Below are 25758 nucleotides of genomic sequence, written 5' to 3' on the forward strand. Positions count from 1 at the left end.
CAACCAATAAACACAGAGACATCCCTTTGTTGGTCGCTTCTTTTATTGTAACACCAATGACTTTTAAATCCCTTATGAGTGCCCAGATATCAGTTACTCAAGCGTGGGAAGTATTTTAAAGATAAATGATTTCAAAAGATCAAAACTTGCAGCTAACCCCCCATTTCCCTAAAGGATACTTTTGTGCATGCAACTAAAAGCCCCAAGCTGAGAGAGGAATAACAGAGCGGGCCTGGGAGCATTGTGAGAGAGATCGATTCCCTAAGGAGGTGTCCCTCTTGGTGTCTTGTGGTCAACCCTTCCACATTATTTTCTTACAACAAAACAGTTTAGATCAGAAAGGAATTTCAAAGCAAGCTTTTATGCTTATACAATGAAACATGTCTTCAGAAGAAAAAAAAAGGAAATCTTGCTTGAGATCGAGTCGGATTTTTTAAATCTTTTTTTTAAACATACTTGAATAAATTTGTTATATTCAGTAAATTACCGCCCTATAGCAAGGGCTAAGGCAGAAATATATGAAATATATTTCAGCCAGCTCAGTCAATTCCAGCCGAGGACTGCAGTTTCGTTGAAGATGAAACTGCAGTCCTTGGCTGGAATTGAATGAGCTGGCGGTGTATTTCCTGTAAATTTTAGTTAGTTTCATAGGATTATTTAGTAATAATGGCAATTTGATTATTGAAAAGAAACCAAATATTTAATTTCTATTTTTACAATCTCATAAATGAAGGTGAAATTAAAACATTGGAGCTATTTTAAGACAATAAATAAAATCTGAAAAGAATGGGAGAAAAGTAATGTTTCATTTCGTATGAGTAAAGCGTACAACAAAAGAACTCAAGATATTATCATTTCATTTGTACTATCGTATCAATTTTATGTTTTGCATGGTCAACTTTTACGTATTGTCAATGCGGTCATCATAATTTTTTTATGTGAAATTAAAAATATTCAAAACTGTATCACTAAAAATCCATCAAAGGGTGCTGTGAATTAAAAAGTTACAATTTACAATTGAAAATATCGTGATTTAAAAATAAATTAATAATAAATAATAATAGTATACAAATAAATAAAAAGCGTAGTAAACACATAATTAAAAAAAAACATTTTTTTTAAAATACTCGTACAAAATTAAGATAAGTATTATAAAATTTGAGGATTATGAACTATTTAGTGAAGGATGCTTGTGTAAGAAGGTGGATTTTTGATAACAAATATATATATATATATATATATATATATATATATATATATATATATATATATATATATAAATATATATATATATATATACATATATATATCTGTTTATTTGCTTTATTCAGGCATAGAAATATTGGTAAATGTGGAAGGAAATATTTTCACACTTGTTCATCAGGAGTTTAAATGCCAGAATGCTAAGAAACAAAGCTTCCACGAAAATATAAAAATATAATGCCTGATTATTTGAAGCATTATACCTGTCCCATCCAAGAGTACTTGAAAGGTTAATATCTTAGTAAAATAAAATACAACAAGTTTCGTGAAATACTATAAGTTACATCCCTTTTGTCTCAGGAAAAGAGCTTGATTACCGCTCCCCTAAAAGCACCAGAACCCAACAGAGAAGCGCAATAACAGGGTTCTGCCCCTGGAAGGATTGCCGACACATATTTGGCCGAAGCAAAAACTGCTAGAAACGCCGTGACGACACCGGATCGTCGAAGGCAGTTAGGAACCATTTTCTTATGACGAGCCTGAATTTTTGGTAAAGCACAAGCTCAATGAAGGAAGTTTTCAAAATAGAAGATTTTTACTAAATAAGTTATTGCAAAAATTCAGTGACAAATGGCGACAAAGAAATGTTGAAGATTTTTTAATACACATTTAAGAAAAATATATATATATAATACAGCTAGAAGTCTTTGCCATATCGTCTCATTTCATAGTAGGGGATTAGGGGAAAATTATCGTTTTGAAACAGGCTCTTCCTTTACATTATTTTAATAGCAATTAAATCTGGATTGAAATTTAATTTCATTGCAGAGAATATTGTATTGGTTTTAATGTAACTAAATTTCATCAAATAGAAATGTTCAAAAAAATTAAGTCCAAACACACAAGTTGACCGTTTATGTGGGCCTATGTTCATTACAGCAAAACCGAATTTTAGCTTAGGCTTTGATAATCTCCAATTTAAGTTATACAGAAATAACATTATATGACAACATTTGAAATATCCGTAAAACAAATTTTCACTACAGCGGAATCATTGAAACAGGATTCGACGGTGACCAAATATTTTCCAACCAGGGAATCACACAAATTGTGCAATAATGAAAAACTTAATGTGGGTATCAATTGAAAGAGCATAAGTAGACTTATTTTTTGGAGGGGGACAAATATATTATTTGCCTATACCCTCCCCTGTAAACAAAGTAAAAAGTTTTAAAGTCTGCAGAAACTAAAAAATGTTGACAAATTTAAGGACCTTGCAAGAAATGAATGTGGTAAGACATCCATCTGCAAAGCATGGGAAAGTTGTCCCCCAGTTAGTTCTCACCAAAACACATTGAATTAGGCAATTTTCCCTTACATTTTGGCCCCATACTATGATAACCGTTCCAAGAGAAACAGCAGAGCCCCGAAAACTCAGCCTAGATGACTGAAAAGTGGTCAAGTTTTAAGATGCCTTGCTATCACAAATGAGTGTTTAACATGTTTTTCAAGCATGGGTTCTTTTGGTCTCGCCAGAATGTGCTCAAGTTTTCTACTTTTGGCTGCGTTATTGGGTGCCACATTTCCAGGACTCAGCAGTAGAAAATTTTTTTCTTCAATGATTGGTCCCAAATGTGAAGAAGTGTTGCATCTTTTAATTTTTTGGAAGAGAGATGTATTGCACAGTATAACATGGCGCTGTGTGGAACTGCTCTACAAATAACGAGTAAATCTAAAAAGTGTTTTTTAAAAGAGAAAAAATCAGTATTTTAAAACAAAACCTAGATGGTTGTTAGTGAAAATCTTAATGTGACAATGTAAAAGGGTTGTTATGACAGCTAAATAATGAATGGATTTTACAAAACCAGATACTAAATTATTAACCTTTTTCTTTCAATTGAAAACAATAAGGAACTAATTATAAGAGAAAAATTACTTTATAAAACATGTAGTACAAATAATTTTGTGACAAGCATCAAAATTAAATATGTTTTCTTTAAATATATATCAACAATACAAAACTAATTTGTACCATAAGTTTAAATAAAAAAAATAGATTCGAAATAAGTTGTTAATGCTGAAAATGCCAATGGCAAGGTAGTTGCATCAATGAGAGTGAAGTGGAAAAACCACAGCGGCTGTACCAATTGCATATTTTTACTTGTAAGATTTACAAATGAAGGAAAACTAATGGAAGAAATACATTTAATTTAAAAAAATTATCACACAATCAAGAACTGAACAAACTTCTTTGGCTGCGAATGAGGTATGGATTGTCTTTGCACCAATTTTCATCAAAATATCATAAAAGAACTGCCTGATATTCTTGTAGCAAGCACTCTTCGATTCATTTATAGAGTGCCAGATCTTTTGGGGAATTCATTGTTTTTCTATAAAAAATAACTAATGTCAATTGGTACTATTTGCATATAAAATTCTGTAGTCGCCTATTCCATGTCCGTACAAGCATGATTAAAGTCAATTAGCTGCAAGACAATGTGAGGTTCCCAGATCAATTGCATCTAGGACAATAATATATGCCTGCCTTTCAAAGACCATGGGTGTGCAATCAGTGAGATCTGTACAAATTGTTCTGTCTGCAACACCCCTTCATGGCTTCCACTCCAGAGAACTGGTATCAATTTAAGAATTTAAGCACTGTAGAGGAATGAGAAGGTGCAAAGTAAATGAATCTTGGAAATACATTTTGAAAAGTAAAAGGATGGTTCAAAACATTCCCATTTTCAAAGTGGAAACTGAATAGAGCATGAGAGGTCTCCGAATAACACTTGTATGAATCACAGTTTCTCTGATCAGTTGTAGGTCAGTTGGTGGCAGGACAATGAGCAATTATTTGCAGCCTTAAAAGTTCTGACTTTCCTGACCTTCAAAGAAAAAGAGATTTAAAATTAGAAGGTTTAATGAAGTTACAAAGCATACTATTAAACAAATGAAAATGCTAAAACAATTTTAATGCAATAATTTCTTCAAAAAATGAGTTTTTAAAATTATTTAGAATGTGACTAATATGTCACGTGTAAAATGAAATACATCACACGTTTTCAACAAGTAATATCATTAGGATTGAAATTGCAATTTCAAAACCAACAAATACAGTCAACTTTTGATAACTTGAAGTCCTAAGGAACCAGCTAAAACATTTGAGATATTGGTAGTTCGAGTTATGGAAAGTTTCCAAAACAGTCTCAAGAGTTTGGGACCCAATGAAAACTTTGAGATGAAGGAATATTCGCTTCGGAAGGAATTAAGCTTTGAGTTACCAAGATTCGACTGTGTGTATATATATATTTGAATTTTACAATTCAAAATCATTTTTTCTTTCTGATTCTTTTGATCAACTAAAATTGACTTGGAATACATTGCAATGCTCAGTGGAGAAAATTTGTGCCTATTAACATTGTTTAATTTACTTTTACATAATTAATATGCTCAAAAAAAAAAAAAAATAAATAAATACTGAGACTGGACTCATTAAAAGCAGCAGTCTTATATTGCTTGTAAAATATTGATGCCAAGTTAAACGCTCAATATATTAAAAAGTTAAGATTTTCTCATGCAGGAAAAAAAAGCTTAGGGGCCAACTTGACTTTCAAACAGAGATCATAAGGAAAAATTGAAAATTCCAGACTTTGGGGTCCGAACGAAAATTCTAGTCCACAATAAGAGGTGAAAAAAGGCTTTCATTCATTTAGATCAACATTTGTAAATAAGGACAGAATTAAACTTTACCTTTAAAGTATTTACTATCTAAAGTCCATTTCAACAAAACTTAGTATTGTGCATTAAAGTGGTCCATGCATTAATGGACTAGATTCTGTACTTTGCCAAGTGAGCTATTCCGATTATTGAGATAAAGGTGCTGAACTTTGGATTAGCAGCTAGTGCAATGTCTGATTAAAGTCTTGCATTTCCTTCTCTCTCTCTTGAAGGGTTTGGAGCAGATATGTTACAAGCCACAAGGATTGACTTTTTTTATCAAAATTTTTATTTCTATTGAAATAAACATGACAATGGATTACGTCATTTGCAGAAAAACATATCTGGCTTTAGTATTGCCAAATATAGGATGTATAAGACCTTTTAAAAGTTCTACAAATAGTTTTTTTACACTGGAAATTGGCCTACTGAAAAATTCACATCATGTGGAATAACACATTCTTGCCCTAAATTCTTGAAATATGCGATTCAGTGGCATAAACTTTAGACTCAAATTGCTCAACTGAATGACTGTATGAAATGCTGCAATATCCACAGAAATAATCTTTTTTCTTCCTCTCTTCATCTTCTTAATGACATTCAATCATTGTGATAAAACTGAACGTATTCCAGGCTTTTTAATTAGATTTATAGGATTTCCCGAGTATCGATTGTGAAGATGTTCAGTATTTAAGAGTTAAAATAATTGAACGAGGTTAAAAATAGAGTTTATAATACTGGGATGTTCAGAGTACAGAGAGATCAGCCTATGCCAAGTCTACGGAGTTTCGCTGGGAACACCAAAATGTGTTCAGAATATTGGGGTGTTCACATTAGGGAGTGTTCAGATAGAGTAAACTTAGCATGAGGTTTGAAGGGAAACCAGAGCATGTGTATCAAGAATAGTTTTTGAGAATATTGATGGTTTGTGATTGGTGTATTGAATTAACCTCCAATACATATGCAAATAAATAGCATTACACTGAAAAATAAATGTTTGTTAATGATCTAGTTTTTTATTGGGCATCTGGCTCATAAAATTTTTTAATCTGGCACACTGATCTATTATATGTTGTTAGATATTAAAAATTAATTATCTTTTATAGTTTCAAAATACACTCTATAACAAAAAAAATCGACGCACCAAGAAGCAGTCATCCAATTGCTTTGAAATTTTGTATACATAAATGTTTTGATCAGATATGCAAATGATTAAAATTTGGTGTCCAATGAATGGTTTGATCTCCAGCGCATTGAAACTGCGCATCCAGCAGATGTATATAAAGAGCAGTTCTACAACAGTTGTTACAACTTTCGGCTTGATTGCCATTCAGATTACCTTTCAACAACTTAAAAATACTTGGCCACGTGGTTTGTGCTCATTACGAGCAACTGTCCGAGTTTAAAAGAGGTCGTATCATTGGATTGAAAGAGGCTGGTTGGTAAAATCAGAAATTCACTCGTTATTTGAGTCGAAGAGATGCAGCGATTTGAAGATGCTGGCAAAGGATGGGTGGAAAATGGCAGGGTTTAGCATCAGGCTGGTAGCGGTCAACCTAGGGTCACAAAAGATCGTCATGACAGAGTGATTGTCGGATCAGCTGTCACAGCGCTTTCTTCATCTCTATGAATCAACAGACGTTCAACCTTAACACCAGTGTCCATCATGACCATTTATAGACGGTCGGGACTACGAAATCTACGCTCGCGCCGACTGTCACACCACCTGCCATTGATGCATATACACTGCCAAGCAGGCTTGGAGTAATCGCCGATTACGTAATCGTAATCTGAGTAATCGATTACGTTTTTCTGTAATCATAATCATAATTGTAATCTGCTGATGGGATACTCCCGTAATCGTAATCGAAATCATAATCAGGATTTTCATGCGTAATTGTAACTGTAATAAAAGTAAAATAATCCGTAATTTCCTCCTTGCTATTGTGTAATCTTGACTTTCAAAAGTGAAAAAATTTAAGCTGCCCTTTTACTAATGTATGGAAAGATAACATAGTTCAATAGTAACATAGAAAATGACTTCTTTCTTTAAAGGACTATTCAGTGCTCGTCCCCACTCGTCCCTGTTTGCAAACGAGAGTCATAAATCGAGCCCTCTCTTAAGTGTTTAGTAAAATTAGTACCCTGTGGGCGCCTTTACAGGAAGCTTCATGGGAACGTCTTCCCAAATCTTTACAATTGGTCATTCATCAGTTTCCCTTTCATCTGTCAATGTTCAAGGCAATCAAGCAAAGCACATTGCCACCTCAAAATCTTATTTTTGCAGAAAAAGTACAATGACATCAAAAGTACTTAGCTTGGCGCAAAAAAAGCTTTTGGTTTTTTTCTACTTTAATGAGAAAGTAGTGAATGACTGGAAAAAGATTTTGTCAAAAGAAAACCAAATTCGCATTTGTGTTTCAGTGATTCTTTACACACTCTTGCCTTTACACGCATTGCATTTATGTTTTGCTACATGACATCTAATCTAAACCCTGATGAGTAAGATTTTTTTTTTTTTTTTTTTTGAATGTTTTCAAAATAATTTCTAGCATAGTTTCTTCTTAAATGTATGTTTATATGTTCACAACTGATATTATCCCAAATTAATGAGAATGTATGAAAGTGAAAAGTTCGCATGGATAGATTTTAAAATATTTGCTTACGTTTAATTGTATCAAGGAATTAACACAAATTTTGAATTTTAATTATCTTTTTATGCCACATTTTTAAAGTGAGAAAAATTGCACTTCACTTCTGCATCAAAACTGTGATGTATAAATATTATTATAAAATACTCATTTATGCAAAAAAAAGCTGTTTGACTAAAAAGTGGAAATCATAGCAAAACATGTTCAACAAGGCATTATGGTCTGGGGTGCCATTTCCTTTAATAACTGGATCCCTTTGGTCGTAATTAGAGGTACACTTACTACACAGTAGTACGTCGACGACATCCTAAGACCTGTTTTGCTGCTGTTCCTTTTTTAGTACCCTCGGTTGGTTTTCAGCAGTACAACGCCAGATAACATACGGCCCGTGCTGCTATGAACTGTCTGTAAGCTTGTCAAACTCTTCCGTGGCAAGCCAGATCGTCAGATCTCTCTCCCATCGAGCATGTCTGCGGTACGATGGGATGGCAATTGCATCTGGTAAGGAATGTTGATAACCTAGTCCGACAATTGGAGCGAATTCGGCCGGAAATACCGCAGGACACCCTCCGGGAGCTTTATCAGTGTTTGCCACGCCGAGCTTCAGTTTGTATCCAGGCTAGAGGCGGCTCAATATCTTATTGAACTTGTTACTGTAACTCTGACAAATTATTCAATTGATCTGAGAATTTAATCATCTACTATTCTGTGTATTGTCTTCCTACCCACCAATTTTCGTCTCAATCGGATCACTCCTTCTTGGTGCGTTGATTTTTTTTGTTATAGAGTGCACAAAAAACCTGAAAATTGAAACGCAAAACAAAATGTATATCAAATTTTGAACAAAAGAAAAATTCTCACCATTTTTTCCCTTTTTTTTTTGCTAAAAAGATAATTTCTAAACATCTTCTTGACTTTTCCTAACACATCGTGCAACTTTTCTTTTAAATTCTATATAATTCTCTCTCCATTCTTTCTGCAACATAAAAATTACTTTATGAATACAACACAATAAAATTGACAAAATTTGTATTAAAGTAACCTTTTTTTTTCACATTAAACAGACTTTTAAGAATTCATTCACTCAGAAACCTTAATATTATTGTCTAAACCACATCTTACAACAAAATAAATTTACTATATTTTTCTAAAGATTTAAGAAAATAATTACATCTCGTATACAATACATATATCAATAACATGTACTCTTTAATTAAAAGCTCACCTTTAAAACATAACTCAATAATTTTACTTCCTACTGATAGATAATATATCTTTCCAGAAAATGTAAAATCTAATTTTATATTTAATTTTCTATTTAGAGTATAAAAGAACGAAGGTATTTAAAAAGTACTTTTTTTTTTTTTTTTGAAAACAATGCATTTCATTAAACATTCTTGAAAATCAACTCCAAAAATATCAAGAGCATGCAACACTTAAAATGACTTTACTAATTGAATAGAACCTAAAATACAGAAAGACTAAAGCATCATTTACAAGAAAAATTTCAGCAAGAAACTACTTTATTTCTACACTAACTGTATTTTTAATGGTTTGCTACAACGGAGCACACAGGAATTTCTCATGGGGGTATGGAGGTTAAGGATCAAAGGTCCACTATTCTCATATACTCCAACACACATCCAAACTTATTCTGTTAATTTTATCGATTGTCAGGAACAAAAACAATCAAAAAAAAATTATTGAATAACGACTTAGCATTTGTTAAAAGAATAAATTTAAGAATAACAAAAACTTAAAATACCACTAAGTACAAGAATGAATGTATTTACTTTTCTCATAGTTAAAAAAACAGCAAAGCAAAATCCTCATTCTAGAACAATTTATGATCATACAGTACAGTAGGAAGAAAGAAGTAAATTTTAATTTTTTCATTTATTGAATCTGAGATTACTGTTACCACCTTAGCTTGGAATTATTTCATGTACTTCATACATAGGATTATGGTCAATTAAAAAAACTCTAGCGTTCACACAAGGGAAGGGGTCTGGACCCCCAGAACCCTCTCTTTGTGTGCGCCACTGTTCAGGCAAATGAATAAAATATAATATTTTTTTCCTATAATTTGTACATATAATAATGTTTAGAGAGAAAGGCATGAGAAAAAAGGTGATTTAAGAAATAAATTATCATTGAAAAGATTTTGGTGTTACATACAACAGAAATTCAAAAAGGAGGAGAAACATAAATAAAGGCAAACAATTTAAACGAAATCAATGCATTTCAACAGCAGAAAAAATACCGAGTACATTTGGATTATAAATTCTAGGTCTGTTACAATAATAACTTAGAAAATACTGATAAATAAAAAATATTTTTTAAATATTAAAAAGTAAAAAGATGAAACCTACTGCAGCATCTACATTAGCGGGAGATTCATCATTAGGATCAGCCAACATTGATATAACTGAAATTAGGATAGTTTCCACAGTGTGAACAGGCAACCACCGCTCTGATGCTTTTTCATATCCAAATTTATCATCTCCAGGCTCATGCAGAATTGATATGCACACATCACCAGTTTTATCAACTAAAGTAAAATATCAAAAGATAATTATATTATAGTAATTATAAACAAAATAAGAGCTACTCATCCATATTGTTTGCAGTTATTTCTTTAGGGGAAAGAAAAAACAAATAATTGTTTGTAGTCTTTTTTTCCGGAATATGTATAAAGCACTCTGAAATTTCTTTTATTTTCCGTTGCCGATATAAATCAAAATTGTAGAATGGAAGTATGTAAAAACTTCACGAGGTTTTGTTATCAAGAAAGCAAGAAACATGTATCTTGTGTCTGGTGCTAGGAGAAAAAAAGGCTGTTTTACGAATCCTTGGCGATAAATTAGGCAGTGCTAACGCATTTAAGGATTTTTCTCGTAATTTGGCAGGCTTGAGAGAGTTCAAAATTAGAACAGTTTGGCCGATGATATTTGAAGCTGAAGTTTTTTTTTTTACACTTCTATTTTTTCATTTTTTATGTTTCAGTTGCTTTTAGGCTGAAATAGTAACATTTTTTTAAAAACAAAATTGTCATTTTTGTCTTAATTTAGGCTAAAATAATTGTTACAGTCTGCAACTCTTGAAAATAGTAGCAATAGTCACTTTTGTCACCAGTAGCAGCCCTGGTCTATGTACTCTAAAGTAATTGGGGGGAGGTGGTGGAATGTCTCCACCACCTCCCCCCAATTTCTTTAGAGTACATAGACCAGGGCTGCTACTGGTGACAAAAGTGACTATTGCTACTATATTTTCCCCTATCTCAAAACCCTATTTTGCAGTTATTATACATTTAATTCATCTATTTATTTTTGCCTTTTTTTAAAAAGGTATTTTAAAGATTCATTACGCCATCTTTAATGCTTTTTTTCTTTTACGTTTATGGGAAAGTCAGCATTTCAAACTGAAATGGTATAATTATGCTTACATCATGGTACTGAATCTGGTCCGTATGTTTGAATGAGTTACAGTTCAATATGCCTGTAATGTTTGATTCAAAAGTTGTGATACAATATTTATAGTTTGATCAAGTGGCGGGGGGGGGGGGGGGGGGGGGGGGGCGCAAAATAGTTTTAAATATGAAGTTTTTAGGTATACAGCTGTAGACCCCTACCCCCCCCCCCCCCCCAATGCAAGAGAGCTCTTTTTCAATTTTACAGGGATGAAAACAGCCCGAAGTCAAAAAAGAGGAAAAATTGCGAGACTTCAAATTTGAATATATATATATTTTTTACATTAAGTGAAATTATATCAATACTATACTGTCTTTCAAATATTAATAGATTTTTTTCTTTTTTTTTTTTTACTAGTAGAAATGCTAACAAATGAATCATTAAAATAAGCTTGCATTTATTTAAGATTTTAACAGATATATCAATCCCATTTACCATTTTCATTTTCCCATAGCCCACAAATCAGGTGAAATTAAAACTTTATAATGTGATATATAATGCTATAAAACTTCCATATAATTAAACACTTAATACAAGCTGAATCATTGGACACCATGATTACAAAATGACATTATCAGTGTAGCTAACCTTTTTGTGGAGCAGCTGGGTATATTCTATAAAAATCATTAAAAACTAAACCCAATCTAAAACTTTTTGAGCTTTGATGGTCATTTTAAGCACTAGCATAAAAATGATTATTTTTAAATTGATAAAAAAGTTTTAAACACTATGTCATGATTTGGGAAGATAAGCATTTTTAATTTGCTATATTTACATGTCTGTTATAATAAAATAGCATATTATAATTAAAATAAATTTGATTGTATTAAGATCTTTGGTAAGCCTGATAAGCATTAAAACTAGATTTGAAGAACGATGTTGGCTTAAATTAACTCGGATGGAATAGAATAAACATATTTGAATTTTTTGTGGCAGTCTTCATAAAAAATAAATAAAGTATAAGAAGGGTTGAAAATATTAGTCAACAAAAAGGTATTAATGTCTAAAAAGTAGAATGGCAGAGCAGATAAAAATGAGAGAGTGTAACAGAAGCGGATGCAATCGGATTTCAAAAGCTACATCTAACGATTGCATCCACCATCACTCTCCAGCATTTCTCCCTCCATTCTTATTTCACCCTCTTCACCAACACAGCAAAAAGTTCCTTGCTTCTTTCTACTCAAGAAAGAATGTATGCCTCAGCAAGAATCCTGATGGGAAGGTCGGGGCAGAAGGGAGGTGAAGGGGTATTTGCGCGAGCGATCGATCGCTAGAAAGTGACTGTGAAATGGGCGTGGCAAAACAATGAGCGTACAAGTCTTCAGCAAAAAACAAAATACATACAAGAAGGGTTGAAAATAATAGTCCACAAAAAGTTATGAAGGTTTAAGTGATAGGATGGCACAGTACACAAAAATGAGCGACTGGAAGCAGATGTAATCGGATTTCAAAATGCATAAACACCGACGCTTTCTATGTCATTCTCGAGCCTTTTTCCTCCCCACTCACAAAACGAAGCTCCTTCCTTCTTTCTACCTTAGAAAGAACACGTGAGTCAGCAAAAATCTTGACGGGAAGAACGTGATCGCGATCGATTGCTGGAAAATGCTCTGCGTTTGGGAAATGAAAAAAAAAAACAAAAAGTGGAAAATCGCGGATTTGAGGAAGATTTTCATCCCTGATTTTAACAAATATAATTTAAGTTAAAATTTATTTTTAAAATATATAGTCAGCTCCAGGTTATCGGCGATCGGATTATCTGCGGTTTGCACTATCAGCGGGTCCTTTCCAATTTTTTTACTCATTAAATGTTTTACAAACTTATCGTGTTATTTTTCTGTTTATACTTTTTACATACATTTTTTACATTCAATGTTAGAAGACGCACTATAGTGATGCTTTTAGCTATGGTTTAAATCTATGTGTCAGTGTTAATTCATATTTTTTATCTATTGTATACAGTAATATCGCTTTTTACCCATTATTCATTATCTGTGGTTTTCGCTTATCCACGGTTACCGCGATACCCTATTTTGCAGATAATCAGGATTTAAGTGTATTTATCATTGAAAAAAACTACTGAGAAAACAAAGATTTTTATTATTAATCAAAGATTTGCAACATTTGGAAGCAGGGTTGGGTTTTTTTGCCGGCAAAAAGGTATTTTTGCCGGGGACAGTGGAAAAACCATGGTAAAAATGGAAAAAAAAACGGCAAAAATGGAAAAAACGGCAAAAACCTAATTGCAAATAAAGTAGCATTATATTGTTAATCAAGAAGTAGTGACAGTATAATATAAATAATGCGCTTTAATATTTTAGCTATGTCTCTTCATATTACTTCTAATTTATAATGTGAAAAATAAATAAAAAACAAATGTTGGGATTGCAAAACTTAAGATTTTAAATGTTTGCTAAAACAATTTTTTCAGAATGAGCCAATTCCTTCAATGCTAAAACAAAGAATGTTTACTTAAGCTTAGTAAATTAATAAAAAGTTTGAATTATATATATATATATATATATATATATATATATATATATATATATATATATATATATATCACATATTTAATTAAACACTTTTTTTTTTGATCCCACTAAGATTTTTAAGCATTTAATTCAATCTAAATTAAATTCAATCTAATGATATTTCAATCTAAAGAAATGTGTATTTTGCTTTTTAATTACTTTTATTTTTATTTTATAGTTGCATCTTGATTAAGTATAATTTATATAGACATTTAGTATTCTGTAAAAAATGCTATAATAAACAAGCTAATTAGATTTTCATTGTTAGTTAATTATTTGTCTTAGATGTTACAAACTGAAATTTTAAGTTAATGTTTAAAAATTTAAAAGTAAAAATGCTCCATAACTTTAAAAGTAAGTTAAACCTTAAGTTTTTTTAAACTATAAAAAAAATTAAATTAAAATTTTATCAAAATCTTTTCATGCTTTTACTTTTATATAAAAGGAAAAAAAACTGTCCGTAAGTTGTTAACAAAATCTATTTTTGCCCCTTTGGCAAAAACCTATTTTTGCCGGGCGGTAAAAACAGTGGTTTTTTCCATGGTTTTTTCCGCCCCCGGCAAAAATTTGCCAACCCTGTTTGGAAGCACTTAAGCAAAACTTTTGAAAATATGACAAAGATATGAATATATTTGAAAAATATAGAGTAAAACTTACTATTTGGATGCCAGATTTCTGTTATGAATTTCATTTTTGGAGGCCGCAGGGGATATTCTTTTGGAAAGTAAAGATGTGCTTTGAAAAAGCCACCCTCACTGAAAAGTAGATGTCATTTTATTTTGTGAAAAATAATCTCATAGAAACATTGATATAATACATAAAAAAACATGATAGTTTTCAGTGCAAAAATTTAATGACTTAATATTTTATTAAACCTTAATAGTGCTTAAATAAAGATAAAATCATAAGAAACATTTACTTGAAACTAGCCAAGAAAACCAAATTACACCTCCATGACTAGAATGTTCAATCTTCATTCATACGCTTTCCATTATAGGTACACAGAATCAAGGCATTTTTAGTTTTGGTTGTTATATTTCTTTTTATTCATTGCTGCAACACTGAAACTACTTGTTTGCTGATACTATACATTTTCTATTTACTGAACTTTTAAACAAAACCAGCCATCAAACAAGTTTGAATTGAAAGGCAAAGTTATCTGCCAAATAAATTAATTTTGCCCTTACAATGCAAAATAATCAGCCAAGGAAAAAAAAAACAAGTCATTGAACACTGAATAGTTTAAAATAAAAAATCTGTCAAAGCAAACTAAATAACTTGAGATTATTCCAAAAAAAAAAGTTCAAGACATGACTTATTTTTTTGAATTTAGGAGTAAATGGAGAATGTCTACTATCCCTCAAAGTACAATCAAATACAAGTTCCTTACATCATACGCACTAACAGTCAAAACTCAGATATCTCCGGGAGAAAACAGAAAAATTATCAGGTATGCAACATTAAAAGAGCCCCATTAAAATATTTAATATTACATCAAATAAGTATGAGTCACCCAAAAGCAGATTACTTGATGATGCTCTGCAACGTAAAATCATTTGACCAAAATTTTTCTGCAAGTACTTCAAGCACTGTATACACAAGCAACCAATGTGACCTTTTCCATAAATCGTTTCAAACAAGTTTTTTTATTTTATTATTATTTTTTTTTAATTATTTTTTTCAGTTTTTAAAACTTCACTGCTATGTATTTCTGTAGAACCTTACCCGATTCAGATACTTCAAAAATATTTTAAGAGCTTTCTAAAATGTATAGTAAGAGCAAAGATGCAAAATTTTATAAAAATATGAACCTAGGTGTCAAACCACGTTTTTTTTTTTTTTTTTGGTTAGTTTTGCATGTCATGACGGAGCAATTAAAATAACGTTACCAAATAAACAAATTACTGAAATAATTAATAAAATGAGTCGAGTTAGGGTAGCATATAATAAAACACTTCAAAACTTTTTAAGCAACTGAAATATTTTCAGGATGCAAAAGGATTGAAATCTCAAACAAGACATGCAAGTTTCGGCGATGGACACATTTCAATGTTGGCATGTTTCCAAAACACAGGTTTATGAAGGAAATTGCAGTGGATGAAGATCGATTAGGAAAAATAAGAAAAAGGGGAACCGAAAATGCTAGAAAAATCAGAACAGTTTCAGATTTAGAATATGAAATTTCTGCAGAAAATCTGCAGTATATTTTCCAACTCAAGATAGTTTTTGCACAAATTCTGCAGATTTCTTCAAGTTCAAAATAAACTAAAGTTTCTGCAAATAACTTATTGAATTCAACATCTCGCAAAGATTTTCTACAAATTTAAAGAAATCTGGAGAACATTTGCAAAATTCTATCTTGAGTTGAAAGACATTTGTAGAAAATCTGAAGATTTTCTGCAGAAAATTTGTCTGAGTTTTTCTCTCACATTTGAACAGAATTGTTTTGCAGCTAAGGCATCTGTTCTGTGAAGTATGTTGTAAATATGGCATTATTCTGCTATGGGGGTCATTAGCAAACAATAAACAACAACTAAAATTGCAAAAATAAAAAAAAAAGCAAATACGGTCAGATATTAACATTTTTTAACAGACTTCAAAAAAGGGTAGTTATGATTTTGTCTGCGGCTTTTTATGTATGTTTTCGTATTACTCAAAGAAGACTGGACGGATTTGAAAAATGCTTTTTTTATTTGGTAGAGAATACTTTCCACATGGTCCCATGTTAATTTTGTCTGGATCTGATGAGGGGTCCCGGAGAAATCTAAGAAACTTTACCAGGTTTCGTCAGCTGCGCGATACGTCACATGTCATGTTGTTTTTGCGTGAACGGGGCATTTTTTCGACGGAGGAATGTCTTGAACAATGTTTAATTCTCACACATCGGGATGTTTAATTTTCTAATGTATTTATTACTCAAGAAGCAATTCAGTAAATTAAATGTATTTTGCAACAAAAATAAACAAATTAATTTAATATAAAATTTTTTTTGCTAATAAATAACTTCATTTAGTCATTAAAGTTTTTTTAACATATTAGTTTTGCATTTAGTATTTGATTTGAGGAGAATTGAAGACAAAAATCCCCCGCCCATTTCAATGATGAAATTTATCTTCCTTAATAAATATATCGTAACTGGTGTCAGGTAGTTTTTTAGAAAATTCAAGGGCACTCGATTCATTCAAAACTAAGATTAAATAACAATATTTTCAAAATGATTGAAATTGTTTAAAGTAGCAATGTGGAAGAACTAAAACTTTTACCCTAGATTAAAAAAAATAATAATGGAATTATTTTCCTTCTTTTTTTTCTCTCTCCTTTCTTTTTTGTTCAAAAATGTTTTCATTTGTTTACTAGGTATTTGTTGAAAACAATGTACTTTCAACTTATTTTAGCGTTTCTTTGATGCCATGTGCCATACGTAATGTAAGCGTTTTGCTGTAATCGTGCAGCAATTTTTTAAGCAAACGCATTTGGAGTACAATACTTCTTATTTTCTTATTAGTATACAACACAAAACATATTGAGCCAATTACAAATCTACTTTCCAGTATAAATATGATTAACTTGTCACATTGATCTGCATACCATTTTATGCATAATAACAAAACTCAACATTCTGCAGATCATAGACTGATGCCAATAATCATCAGTTTTTTCTTCATATATTTAAAGGATGCTTACATTAAAATTAAAATTTTCCTTTTCTAGAAAATAATTTTTAAAATTCATAATTTATTGCACATTTTATGTTACTTTCAATAGATTAATTACATTGAGATAAACATCAAAAATTCTGTTTTTACGTCGACTTTCATCTTGCAAAATGATCAAATATGGAGACTAAGTGAATAATTTAAGATGACAAATAAACTTTTGAATGTGTTGCACAGATGTAGTTTAAATAATTAATAATCCGTAAAAAACTACAATTAAGACAAAATAATCAGTTTTTAGCACATAAGTGTCTAAATCAATTAGAATTAAAAAATATTGTAAAGATTAAATTTTGCATTTTTCCAGAAAATAACTGCCAATTATCCGAAAAAAAAATGTACATTTAGCATTGTTTTCAATAGTTTGCATTTCAATAACCATCCAATGCCGTCTTCGGAAAATTAGGCACTTAAAAAGTCTTGTGAATAACCAAACCATCTTGGGAATAACCAAATACGGTGGCTACGCTAAAAATTAAGAAATAATTTTTTGAATTTGTAGTATGAAAACAATTTAAAAATAGTAAATCTTCACGAAACTACAATTTAGTTGAAAAGTTTTTAGCAAATTTGCATCCAAGGCAATGAGGATAAGATTAAGTTTTAAGAACAAAATTTTTAATTTCGCAAAAAAAAAAAATTTTTTTAATAATAATAAAAAATAAATAAAAAATTTACAGCACATTTTGCATCATTTTCAGAAGTTTGCAGTTGAAGAAAAGAAAATATCCAGTTCTGCTTTGTTTTTGGAAACTTGGGCATTTAAGCATCGTGTCTTGTCTACTTCCATCTTGTGAATGACCAAAAATGGCGACTACATTTTATAGGTAGATGAAAAGAAGTTTCGATCAAAAAGCGTATTTTCCCCGAGCAACTCTCCGATCCTCAGGCTTGAGCTTCCGAAGCAGTAAATTGTCTTCTCCCCATTTGAGTTAGTGCATGATTCATGTTCACCTGAGAAATTTTTTTTAAGGAACTATTGAGGGCTAAAAAAGGCAACTGTGGAAGTTTTCTTGTATCACCACCTTTTTATTGCAAGCGTTATTTTTCCTCAAAATTTTTATTTTTTTTTTCACGAAAATTGATATGAACAAAGATTAGATGTCATGTTACAAAATTACGAGGAGAAAAATGAAAAAAGAAATTTTGGGGGCAAAATTAGAAAATCCCCCCAACTTTTCCCTGACATCTTTAACTATATCCTTTTCCCTGACAATTCCAGATTTTCTGGGAGCGTACAAACCCTATAATTAAGACTTTGTTGGAATTTTTTTTATGTACTATGCTCCCCGATTACTAGAACATGCCTGGACCGATTAGGAAAATTCTTTTGTTTCGTTTGAAACTGTATATTTCTCCTGGACATCTAATGGTCTTCAAGTCTGGGTATGAGAGATCCTGCAGAAATCGAGGGAACTCTTCAAATTTAAACTCGCACTTTGCTGTTTGTAAATTCATAGCATCTCAGTTAGTGAAATTATTTTTATGGGGTTCTTTTTTGTTTAATGAATAGGAGTGATCTAACTTAGGTCCCAAACCTTTTCTTCGCCATATTTGTTCTTTAGAAAAAAGTTATGGGCAAAAAAAAATGAACTTAATTTAATTTCAATATTAAACAATTAAATATAAAATCCACTGTCTGATACCCAAAATATTTTGCAGGATGCAAAAAGATTGAAATTTGAAACACAAGAGCTATTTTCTGCAAAATCCGAGCAAGTTTAATGTTGTCCAAAATAATTCTTGTTACGTATTGAAATTGAACAAAAATAAACTAATCTGATGCACAACGTGTCAAAATAACTTCTGATTGTAAAAAACGTCAAAATATTTACAAGATGCAAAAGGATTGAAATCCAAACAGGGAAGCAATTTTTCACGATGTTGCAAATTGAACACATGTTCAGAAAATTGCATTGGTGAAATACTTTTTTAAAAATTTTAAGCACATTCCGATGATTTTTGAAAGAATTTAAGCACTAAGAAACTTTTTCAAGGTTTTCAAGCACTTCAAAATAAACTTTCTTTTTTCAAGCACTTTTCAAGGTTTTTCAAGGGCGTACGAACCCTGATATAAAAGGTTATGCGCATTAAGATTTTTTTCTTTTCTAACAAACATCAAAAAAGATGTTCTCAATTCGTTGATATCTTTTTATGTATGTCCCCTGTAAACTCAAACATGCATAGACCAATTTGGAAAATTCTTTTTTTTTTCTCGTTTGAAAAGGTATATGCCTCCCAGGTGATCCCATGGTCATCAAGTCAGTATCTGAAGATGGGATACTTGAAATCAAGATGGGATTGAATCAAGAAAACTCTTCAAATTCTATGGGCAAAGTTAAAGCGATTTCTGCTGTTTATTAGTGACTCGTGAATTCTTTTCGTGAATTTTTTTCAGAAAGCATACTCTGATAAAGTGAAATTGATGAAGACAATTTTCTTTGTGAATAATTGCGCATTTGAAAAAGCTTTTCTTCAGTCTTCGGAAGTCTCCAAGACGCAGCGCTCTATTTCTTTCTCTATTTTCGTCATCTTAGCTGTTTTCAGACTCCCGTGCTCGACGCTTTCTCACTCGAGATGTACGTAAGGAGTTACCATACTCTACTCTACACTTATTTTATATTTGCACCACTAAAAAGCAAAAAATAAATTATTTTCAAATAAAAAAAAGAACCGACTTCAAAAAAAAGAGGAACTAAAAAGTAAAAATTAATTGGTCATACTTACATACAATTTCCTATCCTAACATATAAATCAAATTTATTTCCAGTACAAAAATCAACTAAACTAAACACCCAATTATAAAATAAAGACTGATTGTAATTACAATATGATGAATTATTTTAATGTCTCCCTCATTATAATTACATATAATCTCAATTTTTAATAACCATTTGAAGTTTGCCTCCTATAAACTACTACTTAAATGTAACTGATGCGAAAATCTTTAAACCTACAGTAAAACCTGTAAAGTTGACCACCCTTGTAAGTTGACCACCTGTCTATGTTGACCGCTTTTGTCAGGAACGGAATTAGCCCTATCTCATATAATGAAGGAAAACCTCTGTAACTTGACCACCTCTCTATCTTGACCACCTGTCTATCTTGACCACTAACATACGCCAAATTTGGTCTGGAGTATTGTAAAAACCCCTTTGTAAGTTGACCACTTGGTTTATTTTTTTAAACTTTCTTCAGCATATTATTTTAAATTATTATTTATTTATTTATAATAATAATAAAATAGTATATATATTTTTTGATAGCTTTCAAAGAATGTTTTTAATGCTTTGATGACAGACTAGCATTTTACTAACTAAACAGCAGCATAAGGCTTATTCTACTCTTTATACTCCAAACTTGTTTTTCATTTGTTGTTCTATTCGAGATTGCTTTTTGTACTCTGTTCAATGAAAATAGATGTCAGTAGAAAAGTTCAAAGTCTTTTCTTTCAGTTACAATATGTTATGGCAACACAGGAATTCTGCTAAAAAGAGCAGGCCCAGATCTATACATTTCGGGTCCCCTGCAACAAAATATGTAGGGCCCCTCCCTAGTGGCCAGCAGTGTCTATTTATAAAGCAAATAAGCCTTAGTGCTAGTTTTTTTTTTCTTCAATTTCTAGGGTTGTTAGCTCCTTTAAGGACGCGGGCTCCTTACACTACGGGTAAGCAGATCTGGGCCTGGTAATGAGTAAAGTTACATGTTTCTGGCGCAAGGGATTAAGAGATAGAACATTTTAATTTTGCCTTTATGAACTGGGAGAGTCGAGCTTGCTGCTTTTTGTGCTATAAGTTTTATATAAAAAGGCTTCAAAAAGAAAGTTAGTGGAACTTGAGATTAATAAAAAGTATGAAATATTAAAAATAATTGAAAATGGAGAAAGTCAGAGAAAATAATGAAATTTCTAAAACTCCAGTGTCTAATATAGTTAAAAACAAGGGAAAAATAACAAAAGTATTTGAATAGTATTTTTAATTATTGTTTCACTTTCAATAATGTTAAACAATGAAAGTGGAGTTGAACAGAAAAAGTAAGGGTGAACTCCTCAAAAAAAAAAAAAAAAAAAAAAAAAAAAAAAAAAAAAAAATGAATACATGGTGCAAGAAATGACAAAAAAAAAAAACATTACCGCCTTTTATAAGTTGACCACCAAAGTACTGCACCGCGAGTGGTCAACTTACACAGGTTTCACTGTACTCAGTTATGTTTGGTAATAGTTTATAGGAGGCTCCCCGACTTCAAATAGTTAATAAAAATTAAGAGCTTGCATATAATTAGTTAGGTATTAAAATAATTCATCCTATTGTAATTAAAATCAGTGTTTATTTTATAATTGGGTGTTTAATTTAGTTGATTTTTGTACTGGAAATAAATTTGATTCATACGTTTGGGTAAGAAATCATATATAAGTATGACCAATTATTTTTTACTTTTTAGTTCTTTTTTTATTTGAAAATAGTTTTCTAAATTAGCCAAAGTAGAAAGTAAACAATTTGTCAAGCTAAACTTTCATGGAAAAGCAGGGGTGCAGAAAAAATCAAAACCTTATTATTTCTCCCAAAACATAAAATTTTTTCACAACATTTCCTCAGACTGTATTTGCATATATTTAAAGAATTATTGTATAAGGTAAATAATATGATCTATGCGGCAAATAATAATAAATCAGCAATCTGACGTTATTTGACTCAGCATAAATGTGTTTCATATGTCTAATCAATGTTGGCTGCAGAATTTCTTCATTCTACAAAAATTAAAAAGCTTTAACTAAAAAACTGATTACTAAAAAAAATTTTTTTAAGTAGAGTTTTAAAAAATTCAGTGAGATGCCCAGCATGACAGCAATGTTTAATTAAAAATAGCTTCTTTTTCTTTGCAGATATTTCTTTCTAAGAGCTAAAACTTCCCCCAAACCTATTTCTAGCGTTCAGACATATATTCTGCATTAAACGGAAAATTACCCTTCGTTTGAAGTAAAAAATAGACATAAATGGGCAAAAAAGTTTAACCTGAAGACATAAACAAACATACTTGAAGGCTGATCAAGATTAACTGTAAAACTGTCTGTGAACTCAAATAATTCCTTAAAACTTTTCTGTAAAAAACTATACCTTTTAAATTCTATTTTGCCACCAACAGTGAAAATAAAAAGTAGTTATATTGTTGCAGGAAGGTTAACAGCAATAACTGCAAATTATCATTATTATTATTCATTCTTGTCATCCATTGTACCTACTTACACTTTATTATGCAAGCTTGCTTATTTGGTTTCGGCTGAAAATGAAGTATGAAAAGAATAAGTCAAACTCCACAATTTCTGTAGCGTAAGTATGGTAATACAAGAGGCATTAAAAAAAAACTCAAAAACACATTTTTGTAAATACTGTCTTTGACCTTTCCACTGCAGAATATGCTAGTGGAGTGCCATTAAATCATGGCTAGTTGAGTGCCAGTATGATTATTATTTTTTTACAACTATACTTACTTCTTTCTGGGTATTAACAGCCAGAAGCATAAAATTGGCAAGTAACACATGTTGTTCCATGTATAATTTTCTTTTTAAATCATTAAACTGCCAGCACATTTTGAAAATTTTCTGCAAACGGCATTTGTCTATAAAAGACTGCCTGAAGGCAATACTTACTGAAATATAAAGTTAACTTACTATAAAGTATCAGGAGGCCCAATTATAAGAACTTCCCACTTATAAATATCATTATCATCAATCAGTCCAGCAGAAAATCCTTCCACAGGATTTTTCTTCAGTTCTAAAAAAAAAAAAAAAATCATTTCACACTAATGATACCATGTAATAAAATTAAATGAAATGAATAAATTAAGAATTAGTTTACTCCAATTACTTAACAACGGTTTACTTCTAAAACTTTGAAACAAAGATATTAGAAATAAAGTGTGCAGAAATGCTTATTGCATAATTATACAGTCATGCCCATTTATAGTAAAGCTGTAGGTCAAATTTATGGCAATAATATAATAGTTTCAATTCCCTTCATGTTTCACAATAAATATTAACTTTTTACATTGAAATTTTTATTTGGTGCCTACACTATAAACAGGTGCAATCGCACACGGGTGCAGAATATGTCCGATCCGGAGATCTAGGATCGGGGGAAATTTGAACCATCTGGGGAAAATTTTGCAGATTCGATTTCAAAAAAAGAAAAATCCAATTTTTTTCTGCAAGTGTCTTTTGAATGCATTTTCTTTTGCATCACCACTCTTTATATTTTATCAACTATTTGTTGAATAATAATTTACATTTAAAATAAATGTAGATATGATATTTTAATTAAAACTTACATGCATTTACTTAATTTACTTTTTAGATACCGAGTTCTAAGGCTACTAGTTCATTCTATTAGTTTTAAAGATGCAATTGCTTTTTTTCCCCAAAAAAACTATCTCTACCTATAGTAATAGGAATGAATTTTTATCTGAAACATAAAGCATATTGTAAAATTTTGGGGAAATTTTCATACAGTTTGGGGGAAATGTTGGTGTTAAAAACATTTTCTGCACCCCTGCAATCGCATAAGTATAATAATAATTATTATTAATTTCATACTTAAAGCTTTACAGTAATGCCAAAATTGCATTGTAATAAATAATTTGACATTATAAATTGATTGATACATAAAAAGCTGCATTGCTAATCGAATTTTACCCGACTGAATGGCGTTTGCGTACATGGTTAAATAGGTTACAGATCACTAATAGAAAATATTTTTCATCAAGATAAGAAAACTGAATGATTTTGGGAAAACAAGTTTTCCAAGCACATTAAAATGGAAAGACAAACTGTAAATGAATGCGCAATATAACTAAGGCAGTGCGAGTGCACATAGGTTATTTCGTCGATCTCGTGTAGTACATTGATTTTTATTACTACTTCCAAGACTGATTACATTACTTCTATAATCTTTCCAGACATTTACTGTCTTAGAAACAAGACAATAGTATTTTCAAAAATGCCTGAAAAAGCAGAAAACTGCAAGATCTACGATAAAATGTTCATGTAGTATGAAAATGTCTTTGTTTACTAATTGAGGACGACTTATGGTATTAGGCCTAACCAGTGCGGAAACTGGAAAAGATCACTTAAATTAAACAAAATGATAGAAAAGTATTGCTTTAAAGAGTAAGAAGAAATGTCTATTGATAAAACTACTAAAACAATAAGCAATGAAAATTTTCTGTCCACGCTTACCGTTCAATTGCTTACGAAGTAGCAGTGATGATTGTTGAGCAGCCATGGAGATAAGCTACCACTATGTTGACGAAAATGCACAATAACAAATGAAATAAATATGACGGCACTGACAAGAGTAGCGCATGCGCTTATAACATTTACTTTTTAATTTTATTTAAAATGTTCGTTTCAAACATAAAATACAGCATTTGAAAGAAGGTATTTCCTAGTTTTCGAAATAAACTTCATTTCATACTTCAGCGATATACAAAAAATTATTATCGATGCCAACAAAACAAGAAAAACAGAATAATTTATTGCGGTTACAACCTTTGGAGGCGATTGGCCAGAAATACAGAAGGTGGAGTTTTAAAAAAATAAAATAATTTCGAATTACAAAAACTGCAATCAAAAAAACTTTCTAAAGAAAAAAATTTCAGAGAAGCAAATAATATAGCTTCTCCTTCCCTAATCCCTCGTTTATTCAATCTGGCAAGGAGCATCAAAATTTTCTTTTAACCTAATCCCCGGAGTCCATTCGGAGGCGCTAGAAAAAAGTTTCGATGACGTTCGGTAGAAAAAAATATATGCACATACCAATAAGACGGAAAGCAACTCTTATTGAAGCACAAATATTATCTGGAAGGTCTTTTTTATAAATCTAGCGTCACTTCCGAAGCCAAAAGTAGAAAATGAATTTTTTTGACTTGGGGACTTTTTGAGCCCGTACCTAAAATAGTTGAACTAACTTGGCAACTAAAAGCTTATCCCCATACATTAGTTTCAATTTAAGAGGGGAAAAGAAAATCCATGTGAAAAATTTAACGGGAACGCAGAGAAAGCTGATCAGAAAAGAAAAATCGATTAAAGCAGGGAGGTGGTTATCCCTCCAAGTGCAAGGGAGCAGTCATATTCGGCTCGTGCCCCTCACTTCCAAAAGGAAAGGGGCCATGCCTCCTCACTTTGGGTAAAAAATTAACGATCGATTGAAGATAAAGTAAATTGATTTATTTCACGAAAATAAAAACTAAAAATTCCAAATAAGTGGACTTCTCTCGCATTATTTCATAAGAATGGAACTTTTAATTGAAAGGATGGAGTCAGAGGTGGATACAGGAATAATTTCTGGAAGGGGCCTCTGAAATTGAAAAGTGCAACTCCCTCCCCTCCCATACAATGTTTTATAACAAAGTTTTTATGACTTTATTTCAAATGCTTTTTAGGATCTCTTTACGCCAATAAATCTACTTTAAAGTG

The 25758-nt window shown here is 31.2% G+C and overlaps 1 protein-coding gene across 1 annotated transcript; it reads right to left on the reverse strand.

Moving 5' to 3' along the window:
• Positions 1–3139: 3139 nt before the first annotated feature.
• On the reverse strand, positions 3140–24779 carry LOC129225170 (ubiquitin-conjugating enzyme E2 G1-like). Its single transcript, XM_054859736.1, has 6 exons — positions 24520–24779; positions 22957–23059; positions 14230–14327; positions 9944–10122; positions 8433–8547; positions 3140–4088 (listed from the first exon to the last, which is right to left on the reverse strand). Exons 1-5 carry the CDS (start codon positions 24563–24565, stop codon positions 8470–8472), a joined length of 504 nt encoding a protein of 167 aa, XP_054715711.1. The 5' UTR covers positions 24566–24779; the 3' UTR covers positions 3140–4088; positions 8433–8469.
• Positions 24780–25758: the final 979 nt, after the last annotated feature.

The sequence above is a fragment of the Uloborus diversus genome, chromosome 6, assembly GCF_026930045.1.
Source record: "Uloborus diversus isolate 005 chromosome 6, Udiv.v.3.1, whole genome shotgun sequence".
NCBI lineage: Eukaryota > Metazoa > Arthropoda > Arachnida > Araneae > Uloboridae > Uloborus > Uloborus diversus.